At 37.3% G+C, this 16,679-nt stretch overlaps 1 protein-coding gene across 1 annotated transcript in view; it reads right to left on the reverse strand.

The window, feature by feature from the left end:
- The window catches only part of LOC124797092 (lysosomal alpha-mannosidase-like), a 191,428-nt gene that overhangs the window by 104,755 nt on the left and 69,994 nt on the right, over positions 1–16,679 (reverse strand). Inside the window, 4 exon segments of the mRNA XM_047260760.1 lie at positions 5,221–5,342; positions 5,538–5,737; positions 5,852–6,071; positions 15,080–15,213. Of these exon segments, the coding sequence (XP_047116716.1) occupies positions 5,221–5,342; positions 5,538–5,737; positions 5,852–6,071; positions 15,080–15,213 (676 nt within the window).

A 16,679-nucleotide genomic window follows, 5' to 3' on the forward strand; every position in this document is an offset into this window, starting at 1 on the left:
ACTCAGTTCATTGGCAGAAAATTGGGCAAATGCTGTCATTTAGCAAAGGACACTTATTCTCTGCACACTAATAAATGAAAGGATTGTCTTCTTTTGGGAACTGTATGCATTATAACAACTTTTACACTCAGGAAACGACTTCAAAAAATTTTCTGCCTGCTTGGTAAGTGTATTTCAAATACAGCCCTACTAAATCTGGGATGGTTCCTTTGAAAGGGCACAGCCGACTTCCTTCCCCATCCTTCCCTTATCCGGTGAGACCAATGACCTCGCTGTTTGGTCTCTTCCCCAAAACAACCCCAACCCTACTAAATCCAAACTGCATTAAATGAACTTCATTCAGAAGAAGACACTTACCATTTGTCAGTTCTAAATACCCTGTGCAACAAATCACTTTAACAACGTGATATGTTACGCTATACTACACACCACTGGCAAGTGTGTAAATGATTGAGAGTGGCAGTTCTCTGTGACAGATAGAATGGTCACCAGAATTCATTACCATTGTTTATATTTAGAGTTGTTACCAGGCAAGGTACATAAGTTGTGTGATCAGTGTCAAATGCTGATGATCCCTGCGAAGGCTATGGAGGTGCCACATACTATTATGAGACGGCATTATCACAACTGGCAGAGTTTGAAAGGGATCTCATTGTGGGTCTCCATTTGATCAGTTGGCAGAATCATGCAGTATCCAAATTTGTGGGGCATTCAGATGTGACAGTGGCCTGATGTTGGACTGCATGGGAATATGAAGTCAGGCATACTTGTTGTCAAGCTTCCAGTTGATCACTACTGACCAACACAATGGAGGATTACCAATTTTTGTACCAAGCACATCATAACCCATTAACATCTGTGGTTCATAGCCAATTCACTGTAATTAAACTTTGAAAAGACCCACTATATGCGGTTCAGAACTTCCAAGAGATTTCCTTCTGGTGTGTGTATAAAATATGATGACATGGAAATAGGAGAAGTTGAGAGTGTAAAATTCTTGGGATTACAACTTGATAATAAATTAACTCTTTAAAGACTCAAACTCCCATGTATAAAACAGCTCCTTTTCAATAAAACCTATTATTTCATCCATCTCCATGTAATCTCCTGAATTACACTGCTAAAGCACCTAAACAAGTCTGTGTTTACAATGTGAATGATGTCAGACATCGGAGATATAAATACAAAAAAAAACTGGCATATTTTGCTTATTTTCACTCCATTATGTCATATGGTATCATATTTTGGGGTAACTCCACAAACAGAGAAAAATTTTTTAGAGTACAGAAGAGTATAATAAGAGTAATGAGTAGTATAAATCCAAGAACATCATGTTGAAACCTATTCGAAGAATTGGGCATAGTAACCACAGCTTCTCAGTATATTTATTCCTTAATGAAGTTTGTTGTAAATGATACATCTCTTTTTCCAACTAACTGCTTAGTGCACAGCATCAATACTAGGAATAAGAACAATATACATAAAGATTTAAAATCACTTACTCTTGCCCAGAAAGGAGTCCAGTATTCAGCAACGCATATTTTCTATAAGTTACCAGCAACCATTAAGAGTTTAGTTTCAGACAAGGCACAATTTAAACATAATTTAAAAGAATTTTTGGTGGCCAACTCCTTCTATTCCATCCATGAGTTTCTCAACAAGTGCAAGAGACCATTCCAACGAAAATTTATTGTACTTTAATTTTTGACAATTTTTGGTTGTAACAGCCAAGTAACTACCTTCTGTGTGAATGATAGATGTATGGAAAGCAGATATAAATCTTAAGTCTGTAAATAGTGGAAGTTTAATTTTAAATCTTGTACATAATCTGACTGTTCTTAACTGAGGATCACTGAAATGAATAATTTACTTTAATTTTTGACAATACTTGGTTGTAATAGCCAAGAAACAAGCAAATGTCTGAATGATGGATTTAATGAAAGCAGATGTAAGTATTAAACCTGTAAATATTTAATTCATGTACATAATTTTACTGTTTATTAACTGAGAATCATTAAAATTAATGAAACTCAAGTTTTTCTAATTACATTTTTGTAAGGTGTTTATCTAACATGTTCCACACCCAGGAGGATTCCCTCTTTTATGGGTCTATGGAATGAATAATTAATATAACTAATCCTGCTGCCAGAGGACAAGTAATGGACTCCCTGCAACACTGTGTCTCATCCCATGCCAATAGTTCGTGGCCAGCAGCAGCCAAAGTAGGGTGTTACTGTCTCATGCATAGGCTATCATTAACACTACAAGACAAATGGTTGCCTTAGGAGTGGTGTCCTGTTGGGGAACCATGGACTACTGATGAATAACATCACACCATATTCTATTATGGATTGCTGCTCTGCATTACTCTGGGTGACCATTATTGTTGAGTATGGTGGTTACCTGGGCACAGATCTCATTCTTCAAATGTTTCAGAGAGGCACAGTGGCATTACTTCCGGTGTCATGGTGTGGGGAGCCATTGGATATGACTTCAGTTCATGGCTGGTACTGATAGAGGGAACTCTAATGGCACAACGGTATGACATGGACATCCTGCAACCTCATGTGTTCCTCTTGTGCGACGATATCGTGGTGCCATTTTCCAATAGGACAATGCTTGTCAATACATGGCACATATCTCTATGAACTATCTGCATGATGCTGAGGTACACCCATGGCCAGTAAGATCTCTGTCTCTTATGGAACTTGCATTGCACCAGCAAGGGTGTAATTCTTTCATAGTGTGTGTATCTAAGATATCAAGGACCATCTACGAGAGCTGTGGTCAAGCTTGCCTCAAAAGTAGATACAATGGTTTTACAACGTACTTCCAAACTGGATCAGTGCATGCATCCAGGACATAGGGGTTGGAACATCATACTGAAAAGCAGGCTCATACTACCAAGTTCTTCGTAACTTTGACTGAATTTTGTTATCACTGAAATAACAACATATACCCCCTCAGTCCTCAAGTTTAGTTTTGTTTCCTCTTTCCTTTCTTAGTGTCTCATTTTTGTTTTATTAGGCAGTGCAATTCAGGAGATTACATGGAGATGGATGAAATACTAGGTTTTATTGAAAAGGAGCTGTTTTATACATGGGAGTTTGAGTCTTTAAAGAGTGAGGAGTGATGGTTATTGGTACTCTGCCATCTAGACATGATACATGATCTGTCTCATAGAAAACTAACATTAAGAATGACTGGTTTTGTGATATTAATCATGGGTATTTGCTGTACTTTGTGTATACTTATGTAAACTATCAATAGAACTAGATTGTGGAAGGAAAGAAGTATACCTGTTTCTACACCTACACAGTCCAGTTGTTTGTTTATTGGTGGATAAGTATGTGGGACTACAGGAAAATAATTGTTTCTTATCTGTACAGGTGAGAATGGGAGGAGATCAGGCTTTAATATCTCATTGATGATGAAATAATTAGAAACAGAGCACAAGCTCGGAGTCAGAAAGAGTGGGAAAGAGAATGTCCTTTTCACAGAAATCACCCAGAATTTGCCTTAAATGGTTTAGGGGAGCCACAGAAAACCTATTTGTTATTTATTTATTTATTTTTGAGTTCCATGGATTCTTGACGTGAATGTATCACTTGGATGTAGAACGTGTCCAATTATTACAGTAATAACCACAGTTAGTCATCAGGCTTACAATTTAAATCATATGTAAACATGTACATGAGGTTCAAGAGTTCAGATAACAATGTAAACATGTAAATGAGGTTCAAGAGTTCAGATAACAACACTGATTCAAGTAGTAGCAATGGTTACACAAACAAATTGTAAGGTTTACATTATAATTCACATAAAAACATTCCGTCAACAATTGATATACCAGTGCTGTATAGCCATTTCTAATAGAAATGCTTAATATTAAACACATTATGCTAATTATTACACTTTCTCTAAAAATTCCTGTAAAGAATAGAAACAACTACTCAAAATATTAAGTTTTAGCTGTTTTTTGAATTTAATCTTGACCCTAATGACTGATCTAACATGAAGTGGAAGTCTGTTGTACCCTGTTATGCTTGAATAATGAACTCCTTTCTGTACCATGCTGAGATTTCTTATATATTTTTGAAGATCACGTTTACTTCTTGTATATTGATCATGAAATTCACTGTTCGTTCTGTAAAGCGTATGATTATTATTCATAAAGCACATTAGTGAAAAAATGTATTGGCATGGCATGGTGAGGATACCCAGCTGTTTCAATAAATTATTGCAAGAGCATCTAGGGTACACTCTACCCATAATTCTGATGAGTCTCTTCTGTGCAATAAAGACTTTGTTTGCTCACGTCTTGTTTCCCCAGCACACGATGCCATATGTCATAAGACAATGGAAATATTCAAAGTATGCAGATATACAAACTAAAGAGATGAAGTTGAGCAAATGGCAAATGCTGCTGAATTCAGTCTTTTACATAGGTTCATCATGTGAAATTATCAGTTTAGATTGTTGTTAATGTGTAATCCCAGGATTTTTTTTTTTTTTTTTACCCCTGTTTGGAACTGAATGAAATGAGTCTTGTTAACATTGAGAGACAGACCATTTGAAGTTAACCAATCTCGATCTTCTTTGAATATAGGCTTTTGGAACCTTTCAAGATGATGATCTCTCAACAGACAAAAAATGGACATCAACTAATTGTTTCAAACACTATGTTTCGTAAATACCACCATCAGAGAGAGCCTACAGGGATTATTTATTTTTACATTTCATGAATCATGATAGTGACTTCCCGCATTGATGTGGAACAGTCAGTCTTTACAGTTATAGTAAAGTTTTCTCAGGCAAAAATGTTGTAACATGCTGACTCTTTACGTAATTATCTTAAGCTAGCATTTTTCCTTACTTTCTTTTTTTTATACTGAGGTTTATAGTTAACTATGTTCGGTCTCTCTCTCTTTCTTTCTCCAACTATCCCCCACCGCATCACCTCTCTCAAACACCTCCTCTCTCCCTGCTGACTGTCCTCCCCACCCCCCACACCCCCACCCACACACTTAGCAGGCAGGTGCAACCACTGGTGGCTATTTCTCTAAAGTATATTAACACAAATTATGACTTAAGTGGAAATGTGTCACATGTCAGCTGAATAAAATTTACCATTGTCCCTAGCTTTCTAACAGTGGAATAATAATAAAAAGAACTAGCCTCATTGTTACTTATCATTTCCATCTTTCACAGAATATGTACCATCTTGCACAGGGATACGAACATAGTAGGATGTTGCTTGGCTTAAAGGATTATATACTGTCACTACAAAATTCAATGAAGTCTCAGATATATCACACTGACTTATGTTGCTGAGGAGGCATGAAGAGAATGAGAGTCACCTCTTGCAGATATCTTACTGTAAAGAGAAATGGTAGTAGATTAGTTATATGCCAATGTACTTTCATTACAACACAGATCTGTGTTGTTATCTGTTCGTTGTCACTTCTACGTTATAAATTTTCTTCTCTTACCATTAACTTTTTTAGTACAGAATTTCAAGCTACAGTATTACTTACTCTAAAGCCCTGTCAATAATTTTTCCACACTGCTGAAATCCATCATAAAGCATGAGATTGTAATCATCACACACATTCTGTTTTTCTGTCCCTGTAATGGCATCGTGATGCTGATAAACTCCCATTATTTCTTGTAATTTCTGTAAGTCCTCACTGTATGTGTCTTCAACATCTGCTAATGCATACAGCTGTTTGCATATCTGAAACAATTTTGTTTTATGTAAGAGGTATTTATTTTTTACCAATACTGTTGCAACATTTTACAGTATTGGAGTCATTTTCAAAATTATCTTTCAAGCTGTACTTGTAATTACCCGAAGAAAATTATTTCCTTGTCTCTCAAAATACTTGCTAGTTGGTCTTGATGTGAAATAACCTGTCCAATACTCATGAGAATCACTGGCATAAGGAAAGAAATCATCTTCTTTCAGTTCCCATACTTCATTTGCATCATTCACAGCCTTTAGGTAGCATGATGGTGTTGAGTATAACACATGTAATGTACTTACTTGTGCCTGCTGTTCATTCACATACCTAAAAATAGTATTATCACATGTGCATATGTTTGCAGAAATATTTATCCTATTTCTTTGTCATATTATTTACATAAAAAGCAATAGTTTCATTTTCTGATTTACATGCCTTATGCATTACATAAATCATACTCCTGCAAGAGAACTCTCTGGAGAATATGTAAGAGCTATACTTTAAATTTACTTGATTTATAGAATAACAGTACAAATCTTTGACAATCATCATCAGATGATTTGCTAATAAGTCAAAACCAGTATTGATGCAATTTGTGTGATCCGATGCTGAAATAGCTAGTAAAAAGCTTTCAGCTTTTTTTCCAAGGACAGTATACCTAGTCTGTGTAAATTACTCAGTACATTGGTTTTAACAATTATTATCAATGTAATCATCAGTGGAGTACAAAAATAGGCAACATAAAATTCCTTAATGCCCTCTTAGGCAGGACACCCACCAGTGTAGCAAGGCAACTGACATGATGCATGGTGTAGCAGATACATAGCAGTGGCAGGACGTGTGTGCAACTTGGCATCAATAGAAGTATGTGGCACCACATCTTTCTTGCATGATGAAAATGTTCTGTCTCTAGTCAAATTAATTAAAGTTTTGTGCAGAAGAAACAAAGCTACATCTGCCTTTGTAGTTAATTTCTCAGTAAAGCTTCTAGTTTTCACATAAAAAATTAAAATCAGTCTTCTGGGTTTCACGCATGTTCTACACTATGCAGTCTTTCTCATTCAGTTTTGAGGGGACTAGTACATAAATAATTTTGGTTCTTTCACATCTTCTAGCTGATGTCAAAGCTTGACAATGAGCTGGCAGTCCTTTCAATATTGCTTATAATCATTTTGATTTTTCAAAATTAAGTAAGTACCACAAGTCATTTTGAGAAGTTTGCAGTGAAAAACAGAGCCCCTGATCAGTTTACTTTTGGCGCATTTTAGGTCACATATTTCTGCATACAGAATGAAGCCAATATATTGAAACTGTTTTTAACACTGGAACAGGAGACATATCTCTTTCCAGTTCTGAGAAAATAAGAGATGTATTTTGATATTTGGTCACAACAAGCTATGATGCACCACACTCAACATTGTGACCATGCACTGTGCGAAGTTGTGGCTCTTGATTCTCTTTCATATGTGGTCATGAAATCACTTGTAATCGCATTTTAAGTTGACACCATGCTTAACATTATGCCCATGGGCTATGCAGAGTTGTGACTCTTGTTTCTCTTACATATGAGGTTTATGAAATCAGTTGCAGTCACATTTTAAGTTAACACTGCATTAGGAGTTATTTTTATTTTGAAACTAGAGTTATAGAATCACAGATTCAGCAGCAAAGTTTAGCTATATACTGCATTCATCAATTTATCTTGTCTACATTAACAGTTTCATTCACAAAACATTCAATAACCATTTTTCCTCATGTATTATTTAACATATGTCTTGCACTGCAGCAAGCAATGAATGTGAAGTGAGATTTTCTTATTGATGTAAGTAAAATATACTGTATTCTGGATGTCACCAACTGGAAGACACATTTACTGTTTAAGCTTTTAAAATTATGACAAACTTGGATGAAAGCTGAAGAAATGTGTCATCATTAAGAAACAGAGATGGAATGTCTAATTATTTTATAAGTGAAACTGGTAAAGTGCCACGTCAACAATAAGCCAAATGTAGGAGTTACTCAAAACTTTATCATGCAGCAGACATTCCGCAAACATTCTACTCATGTGGACTCATGAGGGGAACCCATCATAGGTCCCTCTCTGACACAGATGAAAATTTGCAGAGCAAAATAAATGGACACCTATTGTGGCTTATTGAAGATGTACTGAAAAATTTTATATTGTAGATTGTGTGCCTAAACTCAACAGATTCCAAGAAAGTGCTAATTACAGTTTGTATGCTACTTTATCGGTTTGCTTGCACAGTGTGCAACAGAGTGGAGTGATAGTGTAGTGATTAAGAGTGCAGATTTGCATTTTTGTGACCCATGTTCAAATACAGTTCATGTTGTTGTTTTTTCTTTATTGTTTCTTGTTGTGGAAGTATGGGACATCGATATTTTTTGTGACATTGTGGAAAATAATTGAATCATTGAGAAAAGAAGTAAGTATTCAAGTCTTATAAAAAATATATATTTTAACATCAGAGGTCTTATTAACAGTAATTGAAAATGTAAAACATATAGATTCAAGTATTGCAGGCTCCTTGTATGATGAATTGTTTGTTGATGAAATCAGAATACCAAAGTATTCATTAGAAGTAATCCCAGTGAAGTTTATGCCATTTTGTCTACCACATAACATATACTTTTACCAAAAGGTGAAGAATTATGTTCAGTTGGGGCTACAGCTTTCAAATAAATGCATCAATATGCCCGGTGGTTTGGTGTGAAATTATTGCCAGATCACAAAGTATTTAGCAATATTAATGACATTGCTTTTCTTAATGATATTCACAATATGTGCCATTACACATTACTCATGGTGCTTCTAACTTTTATGCTTTTAATGTTTTTGTGATGGTTATCACCATGGGAAATGCATTTGTTCTCCTGAAGTATAAAACTAAAAATAAAAGCAAAAATTTAAATAACTAGAATTTATATGTTTATCATTTTCAGTTACTGTTAATGGTAAAGGTTACATAAGATTTGTGATGATAAAATCTATTCTTAATAATATTTGAAATACTTTAGTCAGTCATTTCATTGTATTTTATGATGACACAAAAAATATGTCACATGATTCCATGACAACAAAAAATAAATGAAAAGGAAATATCAGATTTGATTTGGACACTGGGTGCAGAAATTCAAAATGACAGTCTTACCCACCATGTTACCAACTCACAGTGTTTGATACTGTGCAAGTGGCATGATGAAGTGGTGTTGAAACTTTGACTGTGATTTTCTTGGAAACTATTACATGTTGGCACTTAAGGCAAAATTGGTGTGTCTTTATTTGCACACTTATTCTACACTGCAGTTTTGACTTTGTGAGAGTGAGCTATGGTGGGTTCACATTGTTAGGCTTCAGTTGTTTAAAGAGTTAAATATTTATCCTACTTTCCTTATATTTTTTCTGAGGACACACTACCACTCAAAGGCATTATTAGACAATCTGTAACCTAAATATTTAACAACTTCAACTCAATAACTCTGGAAGAAAACAGCTGATCATTATGAGACAGTACAAAAGCTATTGAACTGTATAGGTAGCTCTGACAGAAAGTGCACCAGACTTAAAGTTCCTGCTAAATATGGATCAATATTTTTAATTCCAACCCATTGGCTAGTTAGAGACAGACAGATTTTTTTTTCAGTTGGCAAAGGGAGAATGACCAGAATAGTGATGGGAGAATATAAAGACAGTTGTTTCAGTAAAGCATTGTTACGAGCCATCCTCCCATTTCTGGAACATATGCTTCTGAAACGTAAACTTTTGCTGGAAGAAGACTGCTTTTCCTCTCACAAAACATGAAATGAGACTATATCCTCACAGACAATTAACTAATGAGGGATGTAGCTTTAAGTACACATCATGCAGGGGAAGAAGGCTGTAGAATGTTCCTTTGGTAAGTTAGTGTCAAAGAATCAGTTGTTGGATATGTAAATAAATTATGACATGAATAAAATTGATATAACAGTTCAAACTAGTTGTTTGTTTCATAACTTTATACAGATTCATGTTGGCATATATTTTAAATCATCTGTGTAGTGCAGAGTGGATCATCCTACTGAGAAATCACATCAAAAACCAGAAAACCAACATCAAACCACAAACAATGCTGTAGATTGAGTAATCTATTCTGTAGTTTCTGTCAGTAGCCCAAATGAAGAATTGTCTTCTCAGAACAAAGGATGTATGCAGCTACATACGGAAAGGATCTGATATTATTTTAGATCCAGCAAATCAGTGAGTCAATTTGCAGACACATTTTATAGAAAAGAACCTAACATAATTCTATTTAATTCTATATCTTATTTCTCTTCTGCAAACAAATTAAATGAATTCCAATTACTGCATCTGTGTATAATATTTCACTAGCAGTCCTAGCCCACACTTTATTTTGAGCTTTCCAGTGCTGTGTTCAGCACTGTTGTGATTGTGAATAATGGATATTTTTCCACTGCACCAAGAAAATTGAATATCAAACTCGGAATTGTTTCTCATTTTCCTGGCTACAATTGTACAAGCATAGCAGAAACATTCATAAACTGTCAATAGTGAAAACATGCACATAGCAAAAAGTGAAGCACGCTGCATTAATCTGGCAGTAGTGTAACACGCCATTCATATTTACACCATCTCAGACTGGTAGGTGCTGCTCCATTAAACTGTGTATGTTCCATCTGAAGTTGCAAGCCAGGTGTGCTGATGGACTAACTGTGGTTGGGCTAGGATCAGGTAGGGTGGGTAGAGGGAGAGGGAGACAGGGAAAGGGACTGGGAGTGAGTGGCTAGTGGCTCGGAGGGAGGTGGGCAGTTTTTCGGCTAGGAATGTGAGAGGGAGTGGTGGCAGTTGTGTTAGCAAGGCATGTAATGCACAATTGTAGGGGCCAGTGGGGAGTGGCACACACTGAAGGCAATGTGGGGATATAAACTGGGAGAGGTGACAGAATGGAGGAAGGATAAACTGTTGGTTGGAGGGTACAGAGATCTGAGAGTGAAGTCAGGACAATTACAGGATAGGAGGATGTATTGTAAGGATAATTTCAATCTGTATAGTTCAGAGAAGCTGGTGGGTGCAGGAAGGATCCAGATGGCCTCGGTTGTGGAGCAACCATTGAAACTGAGCATTTTGTGAGCAGCTGCTTGTTGTACCACCAGGTGGTCAATGTTGTTGTTGGAAACAATTTGGTGGTGGTCATCCATCCTGCTGGACAGCTGGTTGGTAGTCATACCAACATAAAAGCCTGTGCAGTGTTTGCAGCAGAGCTGGTATACAATGTGACCGCTTTCACAGAACCCAGGAACACAAGTAAATTCTGAACACAGTTGTTAACCTTTCCACCAAAAACCTCAATGCCATTGATGTTTCAGTCCTAGTCAAAGGCCTTACATTTGGCCTTCACCCAAGTTTAGCCATGTTGTCAAAAACCTACTCTCCTCCCAATCCCTATAATGGAAACATTTGATCATCAACAATCAAAGGCAACTTAATCCCAACACTGAACCTTGCCTCTCCTGATTCATACTAGCCTCCAACTGTGACGCTCCTCCACAACCACCTAACCACCTCCTGGTCACCTTCCAGGAATTCCTTACCTCCAACTTGCCCTCACAATACTTCCCCAAGTCCCTTCCTAAGAACATTGACCTTTCAGCAGAAGAAAGCACAATCATCTACAACCAGAAAACAGATCCTGACCTATTTATCCTCCATGCAGACAAAAGCTCCGTCACTGTTGTGATGAGTCACAGTTGCTACCTGATGGAAGGCCTCCACCAACTGTCTCATACCTCCACCTACAAGCTCTGCCAGAGTGATCCCATCCCAGAAGTCCAAGATAACCTCCAGTCCCTACTGAAGTCCACAGGCCCTTCCCAGAATCTCTCCCATGAGTCCATCTCCCTTCGTAACTCAACAACACCCCACACACCTACCTTCTCCATGATCCCCAAAATCCACAAATTCAGCACTCAGGGACGTCCCATTATAGCTCGCTATAGCGCTCCCACTGAAAGAATTTCCACTCTTGTTGACCAGCAATTGCCTGAAACCTAGCCTCCCACATCAAAGATACTAACCACTTCCTTCACTGACTTTCTACCTTTCCCACCCCTTTACCTCCCTTATCCCTACTTATCACTGTCGATGTCACCTCACTATACACCAAAATCTGTCATGCCTATGGCCTTGTCAGTATTGAACACAATTCCTCCCAATGTCCTTCAGACTACAAACCCTCCAACTTATTCCTTATACACCTTAACAACTATATCCTGACTCACAGCCACTTTTCCTCTGAAGAGAACAATTCCATGGCACAGCCAATGGCACACATACATGGCACCCTCCTATGCCAACCTATTTATGGTTCACCAAGAGGAAACGTTTCAGCCTCCAAGAACTCTCAACCCATAGTCTGGTACAGATACAGTGAAGATAGCTTCATAGTCTGGACTCAGAGCTAGGACACCTTATCCACATTCCTTCAGAACCTCAACACCTTCCCTTCCACCTGTTTCACCTTGTCCTCCTCAGCCCAATGTGCCACCTTCCTGATGTTGACTTCCACCTCTCTGATGGCTCCATCCTCACCTCTGTCCAAATTAAATCCATTAACTAGTAACAGTATCTGCATTTTGACAGTTGCCATTATTACACAACAAAAAATCTCTCCCATACAACATAGCTACCCATGGACAATGTATCTACAATGATGAGAACTCCCTTCCCAAGTATTCTGAAGGCCTCATGGAGGCATCCACTGATTAACAATACCCCCCAAACCTAATCCACAAACAAATTTCCTGTGTCATATCCTCACACACCTCCAGTCCCCTCATCAGCCCCAAGAATTAGTTACAAAGGGGCTTTTCACTCAATATCATCCTGGACTGGAACAACTGAACCATCTCTTATGCCAGGGTTTTGATTATCTCTCACCCTGCTCTGAAATGTGGGACATTCTACCCAAGATCATTCCCACCTCCCCTGAAGTAGTGTTCCATCACCCACCCAATCTACTTGACCTCCTAGTCCAACACTATGCCATTCTTACTCCCACTCACAGGAATCATATCCCTCTGGCAGACCAAGATGAAAGACCAGCCCAGTCCACCCACCTAGCATCTCCTGCTGCAGTCCTGTCACGGGCTTAGCCTACACAATCAGAGGCTGGACTGCCTGTGAGAGCAGCCATGTCATATACCAAGTCTACTGCAAACATTGCACAGCTTTTTATGTTGATATGACTACAAACAAGCTGTCCACCAGAATGAATGGCCATCACCACATTGTTGCCAAGAACAAAGTTGACCACCCGATGGTACAACATGCAGCTAAGCACAACATTCCCAATTTCAATGGCTTCTTCACAACACAGGCCATTTGGATCTCTCAAGACACAATTTTATTCATTTTAGGAAAACAATGTCTCAGCAAGAACTCATTGTTAGTATCAATAACTACCAAATAAAGAGGAAAGCTACTACTATAGTTCGTTTTGCTTTATGTTTAAGAGTAAATATGTGCAGCACAAAATATGCCAGACCTGCATATGTTTCATGTTTACACTCTTCAGTTATGTATGGGATCACATTCTATGGGCACAGTAAAACAAATCTTGAAACAGTTTTCAACTTACAAAAACTGGTTGTGAGAGAAATTACAAAAATTTCCACATAATCATCCACCAAAAATTTATTTTTTCGAACTGACATATATTTTTTTTTTTGCCTCACCTCTGTATTCAAAAAAGAACAATTAACATAAAATTAAATGCTGAGAAAATGAGAATTAACTCAGATCTACACCAGACAACACAAAAGTATGTAACAATTTCCACACAAGAGTAAATAAACCCATCACACAGAAACATACAAACATTCTGGGTATTACACTATGTAACAAGCTTCCTGATTGCACAAAAGCAGTTAAGAACATAACAGTTTTCCAGGAGACAGTTCTGAAATGTCTTCAATTACCCGGCTTTCACAGCACAAATGATTGCTTGCCTTAGATACAATAAATGATTGCTGAATCTTACAGGAAAAGACTGTAGTCTTATCATTTACACAAAATGTTAAAGTTGTGTAAGTCATTGCTTCAGTGCTAATATAGTTAGCTTTCCAACTGTTTATATATGTCATCCCCTTTACAGCTGCACCTCAACCCTAAGGGGGCTAGGGGTGTTTTGCATCCATAGTATATTTTCCCATCCTATAAGCCATATATGTGCTATATTTGGTCAAAATTTCTCCATGTGTTGCAAAATTATGGTCTCATGAGAATTACAAAAATTATTGTATTGCAGCAAAAGTTATTTGTAACACATTCAATTAAAAAAGGGGGAGTGGAGGGTGGAGGCAAGAAACTGAATGAAGCTCAAATGAATTCCAAAAAGTTAACTCTCCCATGTATGAGAATTGTATTTATTAATAAAATATTCTACAGCACAGTACCAGAAATAAACAGAGATGTCCATTCACATGAGACAGTAACTACACACTTGCTGGAAAGTACACCCACACAACAGAAAAAAATACATATACAAGGCTGTCAGTTCTGAGGTATTCAACTAATAAACTGTCCACAGAAGAGTCTGCAGGACAGCACAAATTTCCAAGGGTGATAAAAAAAACTGTGTAAAACAACAAAATTATATGTTTAAATGAGAGTAAATTATAACTGAGACAGCTTAAGAAGACCCCTCACTGCTCGCAGCACGGTTACCAGTTTTCAAATACAAAGCACAAGTGGCTGCAGTTGAAACAGTAGCCTTCTAAAGAGATGTAACAACACTGAGGCATTGTCATAGAGGTGTTTACAAAATCACATTGCATTGTTGGAAAGATAGGCCCGCAAAGCTGCCGTACCCAGCCCACTGCAACTATTAGAAATCAACTTGTGCTGACTCAACTATAAATAAAGATGTATGTCTCATGTGGATATCTGTGTGAAAAAGTATCTGAAAGAATCATATGACTGTAGTTGTCTTGCCACATTAACATCTAAATATGCAACTGCAGATAAACGTGTCTAATATTGTCCATTATCAAATTTGGTAATGCTTTGTTTTAAATTCTAGCTCGTAGACTACATATTAATATTGCATGTAATCAAATGACTTTTGTTAAATATTAATCAAGTGATCAAATTTAGCACTTTAACAAAGTACCATTGTAATATGAAAGTTGCATTTTAATAATCTGAATATTCTATATGTTCTTTAGCTTAACATTAACTTTTATTTTAAATTTATTATGGTTTAAATATTGATCTTATTTATAAATCATTAAATTTTAATTGATATATAATTGTGGCTTACTTTATTAACTTGTCCAGACTGACAAACCAAGATGCAGCTTCCTGATAATGGAAATCTCCTCCCATTGTGACAAGGATGTGATCAGTCTTCATATAAAATGCTTGTTCCTGTATGTATGCAATGAATTCTGATACCTGTCATCAATAAGATTATGCAGTTAATTTTGTAATGATGTGAGCACCGGCTCTAAACTGAAACATTAAGCATTTTAACAAACAATTTCCAGATGAATACTGTTTCATACTTTTGTTTGTTTCAAGAGAGATAGGAGGGGTTTAAGTGTTCAGTTTACAGTCTCATTTTTTTGCCTTGAGATGAAGACACAGTCTCCATATTTATTAAAAAAAACTGCAAGGGCGATTTTTGAAATCTTCCTAATATGGACTAAATGTATTGAGGAACAGTTTTCTTGATACAGCCTAACATGTGCAGAAATACTGTACCTCTGTGATTTTCGTGTATAATCACAAAATTAATATACATGCAAGATAAACTTATGGGAGATCAGTTGAAGTAAAAAATATAAACAAGGATGAGAAAGAGAAACTGGCTATCTTACCACATGTCAGCTCCTTTCAACAGTGAGAGTCATTAGTTAGTAAAGCACTTTCCATTAATCAGCTCAGAAATTATATTGCATGGAGAGAAATTTATAATGACTGAAGCAGTGAGAGAAGCACTTCTATGTCCAAAAAACAGACACCACATATATAATTAAGGCTAGACTGATCAATGATCCCTTCAGTTGCAATGATCACTGTGTCTGGATGGCTCAGTGGTAACAGCATCTGCTTAGTGAGCAAAAGATGTAAATCAATGCCCACTGGCAGCTATATGTCATAATTCCTCTGTGTGTTGATTGCTATAATAAGCTATTGTGTATTAGTTTTACAGACGATCAGTCATTTCTATTCTTTCTTGTATGAATTCACCGGTAATAATGCTAGTGCAGCTCAGTGGAACAATACTTGTTGCTGTGTACATGGCAAGAGGTACACAGTAATATTGTGAGAGATGGCCACTACACAGGCGCAGCCACTTGCCTGGCACTCAATTACTGGAACTACACTCTGCTTCTGCACAACAGCCATCAGCATGTCATATCCATCTGCCAATAGTGTTGCCAGCTGCCACACAGTGGCTTCCTGCTTGTGAATTCATTTTCAACCTGAAGAATGAATGCCTTCAGAATGAGATTTTCACTCTGCAGTGGAGTGTGCGCTGATATGAAACTTCCTGGCAGATTAAAACTGTGTGCCCGACCGAGACTCGAACTCGGGACCTTTCCCTTTCGCGGGCAAGTGCTCTACCATCTGAGCTACCGAAGCGCGACTCACGCCTGGTCCTCACAGCTTTACTTCTGCCAGTATCTCGTCTCCTACCTTCCAAACTTTACAGAAGCTCTCCTGCGAACAGGAGAGATTGTGTAAAGTTTCTGGTTCTTTGTGATTGCATGGAAGTTTGATGGAGTATAAATAGAACAGCAGGAGAGGTCAAATGACCACTTGCATATCTCATTTGTAGAATGTTGCTGTTTACCACTCTGAACAATTTACAGTTATGTTGCACCAGCACATCCTTAGCAACGAAGCGATTTTTC

This window comes from Schistocerca piceifrons, chromosome 1 (genome assembly GCF_021461385.2).
Source record: "Schistocerca piceifrons isolate TAMUIC-IGC-003096 chromosome 1, iqSchPice1.1, whole genome shotgun sequence".
Taxonomy (NCBI): Eukaryota; Metazoa; Arthropoda; class Insecta; order Orthoptera; family Acrididae; genus Schistocerca; species Schistocerca piceifrons.